The 19,788-nt window shown below is 32.2% G+C and overlaps 1 protein-coding gene across 2 annotated transcripts; it reads left to right on the forward strand.

Annotated features, from left to right (window-relative positions):
- The first annotated feature begins 1,672 nt into the window (after nt 1-1,672).
- Nucleotides 1,673-19,380, forward strand: LOC139519916 (zinc finger protein 474-like). 2 transcript variants are annotated; one of them, XM_071312221.1, is made up of 7 exons: nt 1,673-1,973; nt 4,582-4,904; nt 6,738-7,959; nt 9,882-10,053; nt 11,253-11,433; nt 15,288-15,453; nt 18,396-19,380. In XM_071312221.1, the coding sequence occupies exons 2-6, from the start codon at nt 4,589-4,591 to the stop codon at nt 15,440-15,442; spliced, it is 2,046 nt and encodes a 681-aa protein (XP_071168322.1). In that variant the 5' UTR covers nt 1,673-1,973; nt 4,582-4,588; the 3' UTR covers nt 15,443-15,453; nt 18,396-19,380. The 2 variants fall into 2 exon arrangements, with proteins under 2 accessions (XP_071168322.1, XP_071168323.1); XM_071312222.1 differs by having other exon boundaries at nt 1,860-1,968.
- The last annotated feature ends 408 nt before the right edge of the window (nt 19,381-19,788 follow it).

Raw genomic sequence — 19,788 nt, forward strand, 5'->3', positions numbered from 1 at the left:
TTCCCTTGTACCATTTAATGCATGATTGATTCTTGGTATGATTGTGTGTGTGTGTGGAGGGGGGGGGGGGCATCAGTGCTACAAATATGAACACATTTGGTTTTAACTTGACCTCATTGTCAATGATCTTTAAATATGTTCAGATTTTCTATTGCTTGTAGTAAAACCTTTAAATAAAATTGTCATAAAATGAATGGTCGGTAAAGCAGGAGAGACATTTCAGCGTGTGCACTCTTGTTCCAGACTTGGAATCTTTGTAACATGCTTTATTTTTGTTTTTTGTTTGAAGACAAACACAATATAATTTATGATCAATTAATTTAAACCTTAGAATGAAGGAAAACATTATTGAAATAAATTTGTAATGTCTAACTAAGTTTTGTAATGTTTAACTAAGTTATTATGTGTTCTATGAATTTTTACCAGTTCTAGAAATCCTCTATAGGCTAGCTTCATTTCTGTATGAGCTCAATCTTGTAAATTATTTCATTCAAATTAGTAATTAGTAAATAGAGGCCACTGTACAAACTTCAACGATGAGCAAACCACAAATTGCACATAGTAAATTAAAAAAAATGAAATAAGCACTATATACTTGTATATAGTTTCATAAAATTTAGAAAACTACATTTTGGCATTTTGTAAGCAAATAATTTGTAGACATTCCCTCATACTACCTGAATTATGTCTGATATAAAACAATGTGTGTTAAAAGCAACTTTGATGATCAATTTCAATAGGTTTACAAAGGAAAAGACTTTTTGTGTTTCTGGAACTACTTCTGTAATTTCAAACCATCTACTTTCTCACAAAGTGACTTAGGAATATTTTTAAAAGTTTCATATGATCTTCCTTCTTTATGAGGAAATGGCAAAATTTCTCTTAAATCCTCGATAATAACACATATTTCATCATCATAGCTTTTAATTTTGTGTCGTTTGGCTCTAACAAAAGTTCCAACTTCAACGTCAATGTTACTTGCAGTTTTGTGCATGCTTGGTATAGTGCTCAATTGTTGAATTTTCTTTATTGAAAAACATATGTTTAATGTGTTTTTTGCTTTCTTTTACCGTGCTTCCATTCTTATACTAAATCAGCTGGAACATTGCCATCTTCCCTTCCATGGAGGTTTACGAAGCTAGCAGAGAATACCCGACAGACTTCTTGTAAACCCATTACAGAATATTGCTATTCGTAAACTCTCCTTAGGGTACATGGCGCTCAGTATACTTTGGCATCTGAGCTGCACCATCATCATTTTAAGGAGTGGGAGAAACTGTTCTCTTACTGGTTCCTTACATAGATTCAGGAAATAGCGGAAGATCAGTCCTACTTCCAATGAGTAATGGGCATAGTCTTTTACCTTGTCAGGTTTCAACTGTTCCAGTATTCTACTATGCAAATAAAGTAAAGGCAAATAAATTGGTTGCGGCAAATTATACAATTTTCGGGAAATTTTTCGACAAACTTTAACATATTCTGTTCAAATAATTAACATTATCAGAGACATATAATACTATATAATACTAATACTGTATTATATGTCTTTGATATTATGCAACTGGACAGCAATTAGAAGAAAAAAATCAAAGCGAATGGACCCTGGGCGAACAGGTATTAGGGCGAACGTGAACCAGGGCGAACTGAACCATATTCTGAAAAGAATAACTTCCGGTTCATACACTTTTTTCTGTTTCAAGTTATATGAGGTCCATTTGAGGGAATATGGAACTTTATATCCACTTTCCCTGAGAAAAAAACCACAAACATGCTTATTAACTACTGCGAAATTCCTAGTTTTGTAACCGTGAAACATGTTTCAAATTTATTTTCATTAATATTGCATCCATTTTGATATTTGTAATGACTGATAATTTACCCAACTCGGAAACTGTTGTAACTAAGGAAAGTTGTTTACAAGATGTCAAGGAAAGTTTGTAACTTGAAAACATTTCCATTAGTTTAAATGTACGGTAAGTGTAATATGACACGTCTCGTCTGCTAAGTTAAAACAAACTGAAACTGAACTTCACTTAATTTATTGAGACGAACGTCTTCACACATGTATAAAATGGGAATACTATAAATAATTTGAGCCTTCTTTTACTTTGAGCCAAGGGTCCCTATACTTTAGAGTTAAGTTTCATTCTTGGTTATGGTTAGGTTAGGAGATGTTTTAGGTTAGGGTTAGGCCTTAGGGCTAGTGTAAGGTTTTGGTATGGATAAGGTTTGGGGTTAAGAATAGTTTAGTATAGCTCTTGATTGGTTGGGACCCCTAAAGTAAAAGAAGGCCGTAATTTGGACAATCAATGATCATTAATTGACTATCCTTCACAAGTTTCTGAAAGATCTTCATGAATGGGTAATATCCTAATTTTTTAACTAATATGATTCATTTAAGTTTTTAACAGCCCTACTCATTTAACAGCCCTACGCGTATAGCTAATACTACCAAAACGGCATGTGTCATACTGGTGACCAGAGGCTGATGTAGGGGAAGGGGCTCGCCCCCCCCCCCCCCCCCCCCCCTTTTAAGAAAAAAAATTGGTTGATTATATAGGGAATCACTGAAGCGTGACGGGAGCTGGCCCCCTCTTAGGCAGCCAGTGGGCCCCCACTTATGAAAATTTCTAGATCCTCCACTGGTGACGTCGTCCTGGTCATATTAGTCATGTGATCTATATTGCTTTTCGGCCCTGTTCAATATTTCCAATACGGACTGGCAATGAATCCTGAATTACATGTAAACATATATATTGTGCATGACTAATTCACGATTCATTGCCAGTCCTTATGGGAAATATTGGCCCTACATTTATATTCACATAATCGCCAGTCCGTATTGGAAAATTATTGGCCCTATATTCACATTTGATGAATGTTATACAGAATTCAGAACAAGTCTGTATTGACAATACATGTACCAATGCCAATACAGAAACAGCCAGTTAATACATTTAACTCTAATATACTGTATTAACCATTTATGAAGATCTTTCTCAAACTAAATAATAGGATTAAAACAGCCCTATTACTACCAAAACGGCATGTGTTATACTGGTGACGTCGTCCTGGTCATATAAATCATGTGATCTATATTGCTTTTCGGCCCAGTCCAATATTTCCAATACAGACTGGCAATATACATGTACCTGTTAGTATATTAATTTATTTATACCTACATGTAAATGAATACATTTAAAAATTTACAGTAACATTTTTGTAGTCTTTACAGTGTTAAATTACCTTGTTAAAGGTTTGAATGTTGAATGGCCTTTCAATACTACACTGTATCAAACAAATCTTAGAAATTCAAATGCTGTCACAATTTAAAAGGGTTCAAGGGGGCTGGACTAGGTATAAGTCCATTTTTTTAAAATTAAATATAGGATTTTGATATTTTTTTCAAAAAACATGTGATAAATGGACTTTATCATTCATATACTACAAAATGTAGCTTTTAATAGAAAAATAAAATAAATGGGGTCACTGTTCATTTAATCTCACAATCTCCCTTTCGAAAGAAGCATGCATTTTTGTTATGGTACTTACAATGTATTTTCTGTTAAACTAATAGTACCCTCAAGCCTCCTCAAACCCTTTCCTCCATAATGATGCCTTTTGACGCCTGTGTAGTGTGTACATAGTGCCTCAGTTGAAATGTCTAACGGGAACCTACAAATAAAAACTATCAGACTTTATAAAATTTGTATCTAATATAAAAAGAATATTCATGAGAAGATATGACTAGAATTTCATTGATGAAATATTCGTTTTCACATTGCATTAATACTTTAAACATGATGATTTTTTTTTATTGAAACAATCCTTTGCAAATCAAGTATGTAAAAAAATAATCCATGGAGGAAAGGGTTATGTAACCGAGGGGCGTTACAGGTCATGATTTTATTTATAAAATCATTAGAAAAACAATTAAACTATGACGGTCACCATATCAGGAACTAGTTGTTGCAGTTCACGAAAATCCAACACATTCAAGTTATATAATTTAATTCCAAGCCAAAGTTCTAGTATAACATATATACAAAGGATAACGTCAACACAATATGACTCCTACTGCATCTAATGGATCTTACTATTTCTCCTTAGTATACTAATTTCACAAAGTTTACAACTAATATTTATAGTAAATATTCAAAATAGACAATACTCAATTAGAATGACAATTCAATACTCAAATTAAAATGACATTTCATAACTTTAAGCTATAAGTGACAGCATTCACATTAATTAATATAAAAGATAATTATAATTTATAATACTCATATAATCCTATTCTTTCATTTTCCTATACAATAATTTTCACACCTTTAGTATGAATTAATGTCTTTCATATTAATTTCTGTAACTCAATAAATAAATCTGTCACAAATATTAGAAACATTAAATGTCACTAATTAAGATTAACACATTATTTGTCTATACATGTAAATATTTAAATTTGTAAAATAATGTCTTTTCTTAAAGTCCAATTTCTTAATAAATGATAAAATTAAAATTAAGTCCAAATAAGCCTGGTGACAGTTAATTAAAGCATATTCTTTTTATATCTGTTGACAGAGAAGGTATGCCTGGAATTCCTGGACGAAAGACTGTGGTATGTTATATTTGTGGCAGAGAATTTGGATCACAGTCACTATCAATCCATGAGCCACAGTGTTTGAAAAAGTGGAGGCTTGAAAATGACAAGATACCCAAACCTCAACGAAGGAAAACTCCAACAAAACCGGAGATATTACCTGAAATAGATGGGATGAGTAATAATGAAAGGTTTAATGAAGCCGCCAGACAGAGTGCATTATCTCAGTTGCTGCCTTGTCCAAATTGTGGTAGAAAATTTAACCCAGACAGACTGCCTGTACATCTGAGAAGCTGTAAAGCAGGTAAAACATGAACACAAGATACATAATTGCCTTTATGTGCTCTTAATTTTAACCTACATTTTTGTACTGGCACAAATGTTGTCCATCTTTTCAGCAAAAACTAGACATAGGTCTTAATAGATGACAATTTATGACAGACAGTACCTGGTACATTGTATATATACATGTATATTGCATTTAATCTCAAATTTAGCCCAACCATGTTAGGTCTTCACAATTTTGTTGGCCAATTTTTGTTCTCCCCTCTGAGACATTGTGGCAACACTGCCTGCACTGTGTTCAGCTCTCTAGACAACTCATGATCAACCAACTAGGTTCTATAAAAATATAGCTTTCATTAGTTCAATGGATGTCTTTCCTCATTGTTTATCTAGTGTTTTTATGCCCCACCTACGATAGTAGAGGGGCATTATGTTTTCTGGTCTGTGCATCCGTCCGTCTGTCCCACTTCAGGTTAAAGTTTTTGGTCAAGGTAGTTTTTGATGAAGTTGAAGTCCAATCCACTTCAAACTTAGTAATACATGTTCCCTATGATATGATCTTTTTAACTTTAATGCCAAATTAGAGGGTTTACCCCAATTTCACGGTCCACTGAACATAGAAAATGATAGTGCGATTGGGGCATTCGTGTACTGGGGACACATTCTTGTTTTTTTACATAAATGAGACCATTAGTTATCTCGTTTGAATTGTTTTACATTTGTCATTTCAGTAAGTTTTTAAAACATTTATTAGATTCATAAACCATCCTGGATTTTCACTAAACTTGGTCAGAAGCTTCTAACAATATAAATGATAAAGGCTTAGTATCTAGGGAAATTGTTTTTCACCATTTTTGTAAAAATTATCTTTTTTATCATTTGTTCATTCAATGAATTTATGTTTCAACTCTTTTTTTAAATCTATAAATTTGATTGCATACTGTATTCATTTTTTACAAGCATTTCATACATTTCATCAACTTTAAATCTTTTATTTTTGCATTCCCCTATCACACTGAAAACATAGGCAACAACAAAAGTATATGCAGACACTGGGTCCCTTAAACCCTTACCAAATTCGAGGTGTTTAGTACATGTAGGTGGTAGAATATATCATTGCAGGGGGTCATAATACCATGGCTCAGTAAAGTTTTCCAAACATCTTTAAATGCATGTTTAATACATTGTACCAACTACCTATTGGAGTATGTATTAACTACTATGTAAAGGAGTTAGCATAGCTAATAAATCTTTGAATTTGAAGGTGCATAGTAGGGGGTTCAATATATATACCATGGCAGGAGGGAAGGGGGGGTGGGGAAATACCATAGATATATATAGCTAAGTAAAATTTTCCAAACATCTTTGAAAGCCATATCTGCCTTAAATTCAACTCAATGGGGTAATTGTTTGTAATTGTTGACTAAAAAAAATTTAGTTATCATAGTTATAGAAATGTGATGTCATGGATGTAGGAATTTATCATGAATTAACACGCTTTGATTAGTAAAATTGAGAATGGAAATGGGGAATGTGTCAAAGAGACAACAACCCAACCATAGAACAGACAACAGCAGAAGGTCACCAATAGGTCTTCAATGCAGTGAGAAATTCCCGCATCTGGAGGTGTCCTTCAGCTGGCCCCTAAATAAATATATATACTAGTTCAGGGATAATGAACGCCATACTAAACTCCAAATTATACACAAGAAACTAAAATTAAAAAAAGGTTTTCTACAGTGTAAAAAAATGAAAAGTAGAATTTGAAATATTTATTTAAAAATTAAGAAAAATTAAAGAAAAATGGGCTTTATCAATGTTTATAGAAACTATCTAAACATTTACTTTTCAGATAAAAACAAAAATCAGAACTCTGGAAGGGAGGAACTTCGCCCCAAAACAGCAGTGTTGAATGCTCCTAAATTTATTGATAAAAATAATACAGTTGACATAGAAAAACAAAGTACAAGGAAGGAAGTCGTTTCAAGACAAAATGGACCCATGAAAAGGAATTCAGTAACAAGCACCACAGGTGGTTCTGGTTCAAGACCCTCACCTGGACTTGAAAGAGAGGGTACATATACATCACCAAATAAAACTTTGCCAAAAGCAAAGATACCATCTGGCCCAAGTTTTGTCTTATGCTATATTTGTGGAAGAAAGTTTGGCACTGCTTCTATTTCATTTCATGAGCCGCAATGTTTAGAAAAATGGAAGAAAGAAAATGAACTTTTACCAAAAGCCCAGAGAAGAAAATTACCAGTAAAACCAGAAGTTGTTTCTAGCAATGGAAGTTATGATGTGGATGCTATGAATGCAGCTGCATGGGAGAGTGCGCAGTCACAGTTGATACCATGTGACCGTTGTGGTAGGACATTTGCCTCAGATAGACTGTCTGTACATCAACGATCATGTAAAGCCACTGGTGGTGTAAAGAAAGGCCCTGGTGGTTCTTCAACAATCACATCTAACCCAAACCCTAAAAGTAGCACAAAAATGAATGAGGCCCCTGAGAAGCCAACTTTTGTTTTATGTTACATTTGTGGACAAAAGTATGGTTCAAAATCGTTATCAATTCATGAACCTCAATGTTTAGAAAAATGGAAAATGGAAAATGAAAAATTACCCAAAGGTCAACGACGCACTTTACCTAAAAAGCCAGAGGTATTGCAGTCTGGTGGAAAGTTAGATGTGAATGCTATAAATGAAGCAGCATGGCAAAGTAGTCAAGCTCAACTCTTGGCATGTGAAAACTGTGGTCGGACTTTTAATCCTGACCGTCTTTCTGTTCATCAGAAGTCTTGCAAGCCAAAAATAGGTCAAGCTGCAAGCACAGATAATAATGCCCCTAGAACTAGTTTGAATAACACACCAACAGGACCAAAGACAGTAACAGCAGTGCAGGGACCTAAAACAGTTGTTTGCTATATATGTGGAAGGGAATTTGGAACAAAATCCCTTCCTATTCATGAGCCACAGTGCTTAGAAAAATGGAAAATAGAAAATAAAAATTTGCCCAAGGAAAGGAGACGACCAATGCCCAAAAAACCAGAATTTGGAAAAACAGTTACAAGGTAAGCAAATTAGTTATATGAGCTGAAAGTTCAATTGAAAATAGAGGTTTCATACTTGAAAATCATGATAAATACAACATTTTCAAGATCCATGAATGTCAAAAGTATACTAGAGTCAAATCGACATATATATATCTTAACTAAGTGTCCTCATTCCTCTTGAAGTTTTTTTTTCAGTTTGTATTCATCAAATGAGATTGTGGTATTATTACCATCTATCCACCAGAGACCAAATAAAGTAGATGTAAGCAACTATTGGTCACTGTATAGTCTTCAACAATGAGCAAAACACATCTGACCTAGCTTTAAAAGGTTAAGACATAACAAAATGTGAATTAATTAAAAAAAATAATGTCCTGATTTTAAAAGTACTAACCATAAAACGAAAGCAAATATGATATGTGGCAACAAACTCCAAACACTGAATTACTGGCTTCTGACTTGGAACATTTAGAATATGCATGGTTAGGCCTAACATGTTTGTGACATTGTGTGTTTAACTCTTTCTCTTAATTGGGATAGTGGTATAACAGGACAATGAAGAGGAAGTCACTGTATGAGTTCATCTGGCATCCTTGTAATATAAAGCTAGTGTGCAAGCTTTAAGGTTAAGTTTGATGCTTGTTCTCAGAATCTAACTAACAGACACCATATTCATTTTATTTACTGTGAAAATGTATCTCGCAGAACATGCTGTAAGCAAATGTCGAATGTTTTAGTTCACATCTACCAATTTACAGTGTTAAGCAAATATAATGATACATATAAAATCAAAATCAACATATCATATTTAATAAGTTTAAACATGTTTATTTATAGTGGATTGGGAAACAAGTTTTGCAACTTATATTTATCCCTCTCCACTTTGGGGGTGCGAGTGCTGCCTTGTAGCATGTGCCAAGTGCATCTATGAAGAAACTAAAATAAGAAATAAAGAGGGACGAATTAGATACCTGACAGTCAGGGGTACTACTTATTATACATGTACAAGTAAATTTTATTTACTCCTTTGGGACTTGTAATTGAGCAACAGACAAATGGGATTTTTATTGTCCATGAAATTATACTTAAATGAATAGTAAAGACTTCTGCAAAGGGTACACAATTTAAAATTCTATTAGAGCAAAGAAATCTTAAGAATTCAAGAAAGGAAGAAAGGATGACTTTTTAACTTATACAAGTAAAAAAATTCTGAATGTCTAAGGGACATAACTAAGCCATTTTTTTTTTACCTATACATGTACAAGTTAATAAAATTTACTTAAATAAGTAGTACCCCTGACTGCCAGTCTGGGACAGTCAAACTCATAAATAGAAAATAAACTGACAACACCATGGCTAAAAATGAAAAGGACAAACAGACAAACAATAGTACACATGACACAACATAGAAAACTAAAGAATAAGCAATTTACATGAACCCCACCAAACACTAGGGGTGAAAACTAAAGTGTTCTGCTGAAATTTAGCTCTGAGGGGGGGGGGGGGGGGGGGGGGCAGGGGTAAGGGAGACAGGGGGTAGGAGAAAGGAGAGGAAGGCTGGGAGAAAGGAGAAAAAATAAAATATCTCTCCTTTTGAAAAAATTTCTAATATTTCAAGAAAAAATATCTCAAAAGGAGATGTTTTATTCTAATGGGAGAAAGAAGAACGGGGGTAGGAGAAAGGAAAAGAGGGATGGGAGAAGGGAGAAGGGTATCCCCTGTCCTCCCCTCAGCTCTAGTTAAGTCATTGACATATTTTGAGAATTTTAATGGAAAGGTTACTTGTGTGATATATGTGCTTAATTATTACATGCACCATGCTGTCAGACAGGAATTTTCAATGTCATCTCAGACAGCTACATGTATATAAGAATTATTTATGGAATGGACATCCAAGTTATGAGTGATATAAATAAATAAATAAATAAGGTGTTTTCCAGAGAACAGATGAATGAACTAGCAGCAGAAAATGCAAAATCCCAATTGATACCATGTCCAAACTGCAGTCGTACCTTTGCTCCTGATCGTTTGGATGTTCACCTGAGGGCCTGCAAATCAAAGACAGGTAAAGGAGGTGGAAAAACAACAGAGCCGTCACAACCCTCCACTAAAGTGAGTAAATGATATATGATGCAGGTATAAATTACATCATATTCATGCAATTATATATATATATATATATAAAAAAACGTTTCTTCTGATTGAATATTATGTTATAGCAGGTTCTTAGGACACTTTCAAAAACTTCACTATTTAAAATAAAAAAATCAAAAAAATCAATATGTGATAAAATGTTAAAATTCACATTAAAATTACCAGCATCATAAAACGATATGTGTCTTTGTATAGAGGACATTTCAATAATACATGTAGCACCATCTTCAATACTATTATTACAATAAAAAGATGTTCTTTTGTGTAATTCTTTTCTTTCATATCTACATATTCCATTTGTATTCTAAGGGGAGCAACTCCAAATCTAAATTTAGCAAAAGCACTCCTTAATTAAGGTGGCAAATAACATTTTAAGTAAGGTTTCAATAATCATATTTAAATAACTAATATGTTCTTAATTTATTACCTTGAGCATAAACCGATACTCTATTACTCCAATCTATTTGATATTATCAAACATTATACTAAGTCAAAACAAGTTCAATTTTCAATTCCACTAGTCACAATTTATTTAGTGAAATGGTCAAACTTGGCATTACATTTTTGTATAATCATGATAATTATTCCACTGTATCTGATAACATACAGGATCATTTTTTTTTTGAATTGAGTGCTCCTTTCATAACTTCATCTTTAACTTACATTTTTAACAGAATAATAGATACAAGTACATTACCAGTGTTCTGAAGAATGCAAGAGTAATCCCTGAGCTTTTTGAAAATGGGGGAAAATTCATGGCAACCAATTATAGACCAATTTCTGTACTTCCTGTTTTATCAAAACTTTTAGAAAAGCATGTTTCAAAACATTAGTATGGCCAGTGGCTGATTTACCAGGGGGCACAGGGGGTATGTGTCCCAAACTCATAAGTGAAAAGATATATATTTTTTGTAAAATAAAAAATGTGAAAAGTTAAGATGGCTTTTTCTCAATATCGCAAAAATTAAAATCACATTTTAGTCAAAATTGACAAAATCGCGATAACGAATGCACACAATAATTTCTAAATTAACAGTATGTGTTTTTTTTGTTCAAATTATATCAAAAGGTTCTAGATGTTTCAGGTGGTCAGCCCTAGCACAAAAGGCCACAAACATCTATGTATTTTTTAACTTAGTCTTCTGATTTTTTTACAGGCACCTGTGATAAGAAGACCACCAACAATGGTTTGTTATTTATGTGGTCGTGAATTTGGCTCCAAGTCCATAAGTATACATGAACCCCAGTGTCTAGAAAAGTGGAAAATCGAGAACAATAAACTTCCAAAGCATCAACAAAGACCACCACCTAAAAAACCTGAGATTCAACATGTAACAGGTAATTTGATTCAACCTCTAATTAAGCTTACCTCTATTAGGTATGAGAGTAAAATGCATTTGAGAACAAAACTAGGATGAAGCCACCTCTCAGTGCTAAATCTATTTACACAAAAATATAATTCTTGAAAAACCTTCCATGTCTATTTAGATATTCTCAAAAGAGCTTTGAAAAATTCATTATATCTAAGAGCTAATTTTCACAAGTAAGCATATCCACTAGGGTTAATTTGATACCCTAAGACTGACTTATGATTTGAAACTCCTGATTTCATGACCATTTACACATTTTTAATTGCTGAACCTGCCTTATACATTTGTAACAAATCACTAGCTATGGGGTTAAATTGAAGGTCACATGAATATGGATTCAATGAGGTCGAATTATCAATAATGTTTCTTTAAGCCTATTTTAATAAAATTTAACTAAAATGACTACTAAAAGTGAATTATTATTTCACTATATCACTTTGATCAGTGATTGAACCAAAAAAATATACTTCTATTTATTATTATACCCCACTTTGAACCCCCATCCATCCATCCATCCATCCATCAAAATTATTCATGGGACGGAACTGTCAGCCTTTCCGTCCCATGAATAATTTTAATCACATTTTTCTCAGGAACTACAATACAAGGCTTTCTGAAATTTGGTTTCAGGGTTACTATATGTCAGCTATATAGTGTGATGTTTTTCATATTAATCACTTGACAACTTCCTGTTTACTGAACAATTGCATCATTTTACACCTGATAGCCAAGTTGAAAATTTTCGTCATATTTTTTTCAGGAACTACAATACAAATATTTCTGAAATTTGGTTTCAGGATTAACACAAGTCAGCTTTACCATGTGATGCTTTTTCAGATTCATCATTCATCATAAACTTTCTGTTTAACTAACACTCACATATTTTTACACTATTAAAATTATCCCCTTACAGCCAGCACTGTTGCTTGCAGTTTCACTTGTTTTTATACGCCCGTCAAAGTTTTGACGGGACGTATTATGGTATACAAATGTCCGGTGTCTGTCTGTCCAGCCGTCTGTCCGGCATAAACATGTCACATTGTAACTTGAGAACGACTTATCCAAATTTCATGAAACTTAATATAGTTGTTTCTTATGATGGTCAAATGATCTGTATACTTTTTGGTGAAAATAAGATTTAAACTTTTTGAGTTACGGCACTTTATAACTAAAACAGGGGTGTGTTTTTTTCACATGTCGCACTGTATCTCAAAAACGATTCTTGATTATGACTTAAAACTTTAAACACTTCTTAGTTATATTAATTCCAATATCTGTATACTTTTTGGAGTTGATTCAAAATTTCATTTTTGAGTTATTGAGTATTTTGTAAAAAAGGAGGAGGTTTTTTTTACATGTCGCGCCATATCTCAAAAACTATTTATGATTATTGCTTAAAACTTTACACATGTCTTTGTTATATTAATCTAAAGATCTGTATACTTTTTGGTGATGATTCAAAATTTAATTTTTGAGTTATTGAGTATTTTGTAAAATAGGGGGAGGTTTTTTTTTACATGTTGTGCCGTATCTCAAAAACGATTTAAGATTATTGCTTAAAATTTTACACACTTCTTTGTTCTATTTATGTAAAGATCTGTATACTTTTTGGTGATTATTCAAAATTTTATTTTTGAGTTATTGAGTATTTTGTAAAACAGGGGAGGTTTTTTTACATGTCGTGCCGTATCTCAAAAATAAGTTATGATTATTGCTTGAAACTTTACACACTTCTTTTAATATTAATCTAAAGATCTGTATACTTTTTGGTTTTGATTCAAAATTTTATTTTGGTAATATTTAGTTTTTTGTAAAAAAAAAACAGGGTGGGGGGTTTCACATGTCCCGCCGTGTCTCTAAAACAATATATGGTTATTGCTTAAAACTTACTCAGAAACTATTTATGATTATTGCATAAGACTTCCACATAAGACGTCGGGCGTATCATGCGCTCATGGCGCAGCTGTTTATTTTATATCTTGTACATGGTCCGATTACTCATTTATCGTCTTATGATTTTAGTTGTCCACGAATATAGTCCCTAGTGTGAATAGTGTGTTGCTTGCCAATTTTAGCTCACATGGCCTAAAGGGCCAAGTGAGCTTTTCTCATCACATGGCGTCCGACGTCCATCGTCTGTCATTCTTAACTTATACAAAAATCTTCTCCTTGGAAACTACTGGGCCAAATTTAAACAAACTTAGCCACAACCATCATTCAGGTATTTAGTTTTATAATTGTGTCAGATAACCTGGCCAACCAACCAAGATGGCCACCATGGCTAAAAATAGAACATAGAGGTAAAATGTAGATTTTGGCTTATATCTCTAAAACCAAAGCTTTTAGATCAAATCGGAGATGGTTGATAAATTGTCAGGTTTAGATCTAACTGTCCTGGAATTTTCAGACGAATCGGACAACCTGTTGTTGGGTTGCTGCCCTTGAATTGGTAATTTTAAGGAAATTTTGCAGTTATTGGTTATTTCATGTATCTTAAATATTTTTATAGATAGAGATAAATTGTAAATTACAATAATGTTCAGCAAAGTAAGATCTACGAATAAGTATACAAGACCAAAATGAGCAATTGACCCCTTAGGAAGTTGTTGTCCTTTATAGTAATTTTTCAACTATTTTTGAAAATTTTTGTATTCTTGCAACTCTTCTCTGAAACATCTGAAACAAATTTAACCCAACTTGATCTCAATCATTATTGGGGTATCTAGTTAAAAGTGTCCAATGAACCCACCTGCCAACCAACATAGCTGACATAGCTAAAAATAGAATATAGGGGTAAATTATGCAGTTTTTGCTTATATCTCTGAAACTTAAAAGCATTTAGAGCAAATTTGTCACAGACAATAATGTTCATCAAATAGATATATTTGTCCTGAAATTTACAGACGAGTCTGACAAACTGTTGTTAGGTTGCTGCTCCTGAATTAGTAATTTTAAGGAAATATTGTTGTTCCTGAAACAACTGAGACAAATTTAACCAAACCTGGCCTTAAGTTTTTAAACATGTGTCCGATGACCCTGCCTGCCAACTAATATGGCAAACATGGCTTAAAATAGAACATCTATAGGGGGAAAACGCAGTTTTTAACTTGTACATCTGAAACTAGAGCAAAAGTATAATGGTTGCATTATTTCATGCATCAATTGTAAATAAAAATATCATGTGAGCGAACAGGCTCCTTGGAGCCTCTAGTTTTTATACCCTTTCCAAATGTATTTTCATGTTTATTGCCTCAAATAGCAAGTAGGGGGATGAAATTATACTGTAAAAAAATTTGTGTCATAAATTTTAAAGCAAAGTAGTGATTTGGGTCTAGCTAAAAAAGGTTAAAAATTAGCATATGGGAGCTGTCAAAAAATTTCAAGACCCCCTTAACATAGACATGATAGAATTGTCCATATTTTGAGTTAAGAGCCAATGAAGTTTTCTATAATTTTGATATAATTTGTCCCAAAAGTAGTACAACACACTGTAAAAATATTATTGAGAAATAGCAGGTGGGATTTTTTTATTTTCATTTATTGTCTAAAAGAATTGCACTATGAAATAATTGTGTACTGGGACCACATATAGCTAATACCATTTTAAAGACTCCATATAAATTCAATAATGATCAGTAAAGCAGGTAGATATTTCAACAAGTATACTGTTGTTGTCAGTTTAACCCAAATTATTCATGCTCTTATCATAATGTCTGCCATCTGACCAAATATTGTTTTCATTGTAAACTACAGAAGAAAGAATTACAACTAGGTTATCTTCTGGAATGATAGGAACAATTATATTGTATGTTTTTTTTTCAGGGAAAGGGTCATATGATGTAGATGCATTTAATCAGGCTGCATATGACAGTGCTCAGTCTCAGCTGTTAGCATGTGAGAATTGTGGTCGTACATTTAATCCAGATCGACTTCCTGTGCATCAAAGAAGCTGTAAACCAAAACCAAAACCAGAATGAAACAGAAAAAGGTAAGTTTTTTTTAGCTCACCTGGCCCAAAGGTTAAAATCTCATCTCCAATGTGAACACTGAGCTTATGTTTCAGAAACTTTTACTCATGCATCTCTCATTTATTAACTACTGATGTAGGATAATCATTCAATGTCGATTAACACTTAATATCCCTATAGTAACTGCAAAACGCTAATGAATATTCAATAGATCAGTTAATTACCTGTTACCAATTTGGCCATAGAAAAAAAGAGATGTATTCAGGAAAGACTTGCAGTGTTCTGAATGACTACAGAGGTTGTCCAATATATACTAAGTGTTCACGCAAAAAAGAATGTCTAATATTGGAGTGAAATTCAGATGAATGTTTTATATTGATACGAAATTGAGTATGATTTGTACTATTTGTAAAGCAGCACCAGCAAATGAATATGAAGTTATTCTCCATGATAACTAAAAAAAAGATATTTAGTTCAAATGCATATAAAAGAGTTGAATAGATATTTACAATCCACTTTAACAGTTTAATAGATTGTTTGAAATTTAACTACTAGTATTTAAAGTAGATTTAGGAATTTTATTTGCGTGAACCCCTCAATATATATTGGCGAGTTCTGGATGTGTCTATGGGCCACTTGATATCTCTCGGCTGTAACAATTCAATAAAGAGTTGATAATATGACGGAAACTCAATATAAAGATATGATAGATTAAATATTAAATGCATCCATATTATAAAGCAAACTAAGTGCTTAAATTGATATTGTATTTGGTTTGTGCATTTTGGATTGTCATCTGGTTTGTACAAACTGGGATTTGCAATAGGTTTAGGAGAAAAATGATGTACAATCCCAAGTAACAAATGGAATAGTAGATCTTTAAAATGTATATTCAAATAGTAGCTACACGTTTCTATTCGCAATTATCCAACATTACTTTCAACTGACTTGTGCAAGAATGTACACACTATTACCTATTTTTAATAAAGGTAGTTTAACTTCATCATTATTTCCTTCTATTCACAGCCAATTATTTAATTTCAAATGGAAACAACAATTCAGCAACAATCTTTTTAGTGACCAGTCAGCAGTCTAAGTTCATGTATTGCTTTCTTTTTTTTTTTTTTAAAGAAAGCAACTTGTTTATTAACTTAAGGTTCATATGGAGCCTTTGGCTAAAATGGCTGCATTTTTACCTCAAATTTTACACGTGAGTACAGACAAACCTACGCATCTAGGAAAATTTTAAAACATAGCATGCCCTAGATAAATAATTTTCTAGTGCATTGTATGTTTTAATAAATTTAAAACTTAAATGGGTTTTGCAGTGCACATGCTTTGCCTTAAAACTTTTCCAGATGCACAGGTTTGTCTGAAAATTTTAAGGTGAAAATGCAGTGGTTTTAGACGAAGGGTCCATCATTTGAATATTGATATTCTTTTTAAGACCCGGCTGTCTGTCCGTCCATACATTCCAAAGTTGGCTTCCTTTCTCTTACTTAAGTTATCCTCTACCAAATATTATGAAACATATACACAATGGTTATTAGCACAATATACAGATCAAGCTTGAATTATGGTGCCATCAATCTTACTGTTATGCCCTTTACAAATGCAAACAAATGCTAAATTTTTAAGTTTTTCCCCCTAAAAAAATCAATCAAGTATAATTTTTAAGATTGGAGTTATCTTCCATTGTCCATGATTATAGTTGAATCAACTACAATCAATGCTTAGACAATGCAATGTTTAATTTTGCCTTCCACTGATAAATTTGAGCAATTTTTACCCTTCATTTCTAAAATGTTTGAAAGTCTTATTTAAAAATTGGAGTTTTTTTCTTTGTCCAGAATGGTTGTTGAATCAACTACAACCAATGCATTATACATGTACAATGCAATATATATTCAATTTTACTTCCAATGATAAATTAAAGCAATATTTACCATTCGGTGCTTACAAGCACTTTGATTGCCGTTCTGGGGTTATGCCCCTTTACAAATAAAAAAAAAATCTATATAAATTTTTCGTTTCCATTGAGTTTTCTCAACTAAATGTAATGATTTGTATATATATAATGATATTTACCCAATACTTAAATTAAGCGCAATTTTTGGAAGCTTCACTTTTACAGTTCTTGAGTTATGTTCCTTTATAGCATTAAATGATAGCAGGGGCATCATCTGTGTCCCTATGGACATATTCCCCATTTATTTTTTTATCATTCATTTTTTACACTTTACATAGATCACTAGAGGGAATTTGGAGATAAGGGTTACCCTAGGTAGAACTTGAAAAAAAAAAAATTACGTTTGAATAAGTGAAAAGTTGTCATTTTGAAATACGAATTCATGTTTGCTTAAATCAAATACATGGAACAGTTTCTCGATATTATAGAATCTTTTGTGACTTCATGTTGCTTTTTAAAATGATTGATTTACTTTTAACTTGATAATAAAATTTTACAAATGTAAAATGTATTTCAATACAAAAACTTTGCAAATATAAATGGTAATTTAATACATTACATTGATAAATGCATATAATTGAAAAAAAGGCAGATGTGGTATGATTGCTTTTGAGACAACTCTTCACAAGAGACCATGTGACACAGAAATTAACAACTATATGTCCCAGTACAATGAGCAAACCCCACACTACATAGTCAGCTTACATTTCTATTCATTATTTTGTACATAAATTAGTCCGTTAGTTTCCCAATTTGAATTGTTAAAGATTTGTCATTTCTGGCCCTTTTTAGAGCTGACTATGTTATATGGGCTTTGCTCATGCATATTTAATGCATGGTTTTGTCAAAGTAATTGTAATATAATGCAAACTAAATTACAATGTTGTTTGTCCCATGCCTGATGTGCATGCTAAAGATTTTCAATTTTGAGAAATTATTGTGTTTCATATGTGGATGCATTTAATTATACAAAGTTTTGTAATATTGTTTTAGGTTTGGAGAACTTATGGTGAAGCATAATTTGAAATATGAAAGCAGAGAATTGCCAGTTCAAATCAGTACTATTGCACACGGTGACAGCTTATGTTAGATCTACAGTTATTAAGCAGATTGTATCATAACTTGCCTCAATTGTATTCTTGAAAACCTTGATGTTAAAAAAATCATAGTGTCCTTTTGCCACATAACACCACAGAATAGTATAATATTCAGCTTTTGATTACTTCTACAGTATTGCACAATGTATTGCATTTCATTATAGAAATTTCATTATAGAAATAGATAGACCCAACAGTTGAAGTTTTATGACTAAACGAATTTCCAAAAATGTACAGAACTGAACTAAATATTATGGAGATCTATATCAAATTGAACTTTTCTAACCATTGTGAATGCCTCTATCTATACTTTCATAAATTATTTATTTATGTTATTGTATTGAAATATGTATAATTATCTCTATACCTTATTTGTAATTTGGTTTGTGAGAATAAAGATATTTGTGACCAAGAAAAAGCAGCTTCATTTTATTGTTTAGGACTTTAATATAAAATTTGCAATTTTGATATTTTAGACTTAATTCTCTGTGTTTTATAATTCATTGTATTTTATATTTTTCGTTTCTATTTATGAAGACAGGACTTATCAACATGCTTTGATATGCATTTAATTCTCAGTTTGACATTGAGTGACAGGTTTTACTTTGTTAGCTGATTAGTGACATTTTACCTTATTCATAATTATATGTTTTTAAATAACATAATCAGATTAGTAAATTTTTACTTAATTCTTCAAGTTCTAAAAATAGTTTTTTTTTGTCAGTGAACAATGTTACTTAAATTAATTGTTATTTGTTATGTTTATTCTTGTCATTTCAATTATGTATAAATACTTGCTTATAAGTTTGATAATCAAGATTTGGACTCAGGACTTTACACTGAACACAGTCCATCTGTAATAAAAGTATTTCCATGCTGAATTATTGGTTTATTCATCGCTAGTTCCATGGTGTCAGTAGTTAGTTTTCACCAGAGTTTCAGTCCCAGATTTCTTATTGCTACTCAGAGCAATCGTTCGTTTTGTGATCAGGTTTTGATAAGGAATGTTATTTTGCATTTGATGATGTGGTCGTATTTATCATGTTTATAGATCGGTTAAAAAACCAAAACTAATTTACATAATGGAAATTTAGGCGATAGCATTACATCAGAATGACCACAAGGTCATCCACTGTAAAAATTACAAAATATATGATAGAACATTTAAATTACTTTACAAAATACAGAATACATTTGTATTAAACTAGAATCATATTATTCTATGAATGTAGAATTACGTCCCTTCTAATAAATATACAAACTTATATCCCATGAATATTAGCATATAA

The sequence above is a fragment of the Mytilus edulis genome, chromosome 4 (genome assembly GCF_963676685.1).
Source record: "Mytilus edulis chromosome 4, xbMytEdul2.2, whole genome shotgun sequence".
Classification (NCBI taxonomy): Eukaryota; Metazoa; Mollusca; class Bivalvia; order Mytilida; family Mytilidae; genus Mytilus; species Mytilus edulis.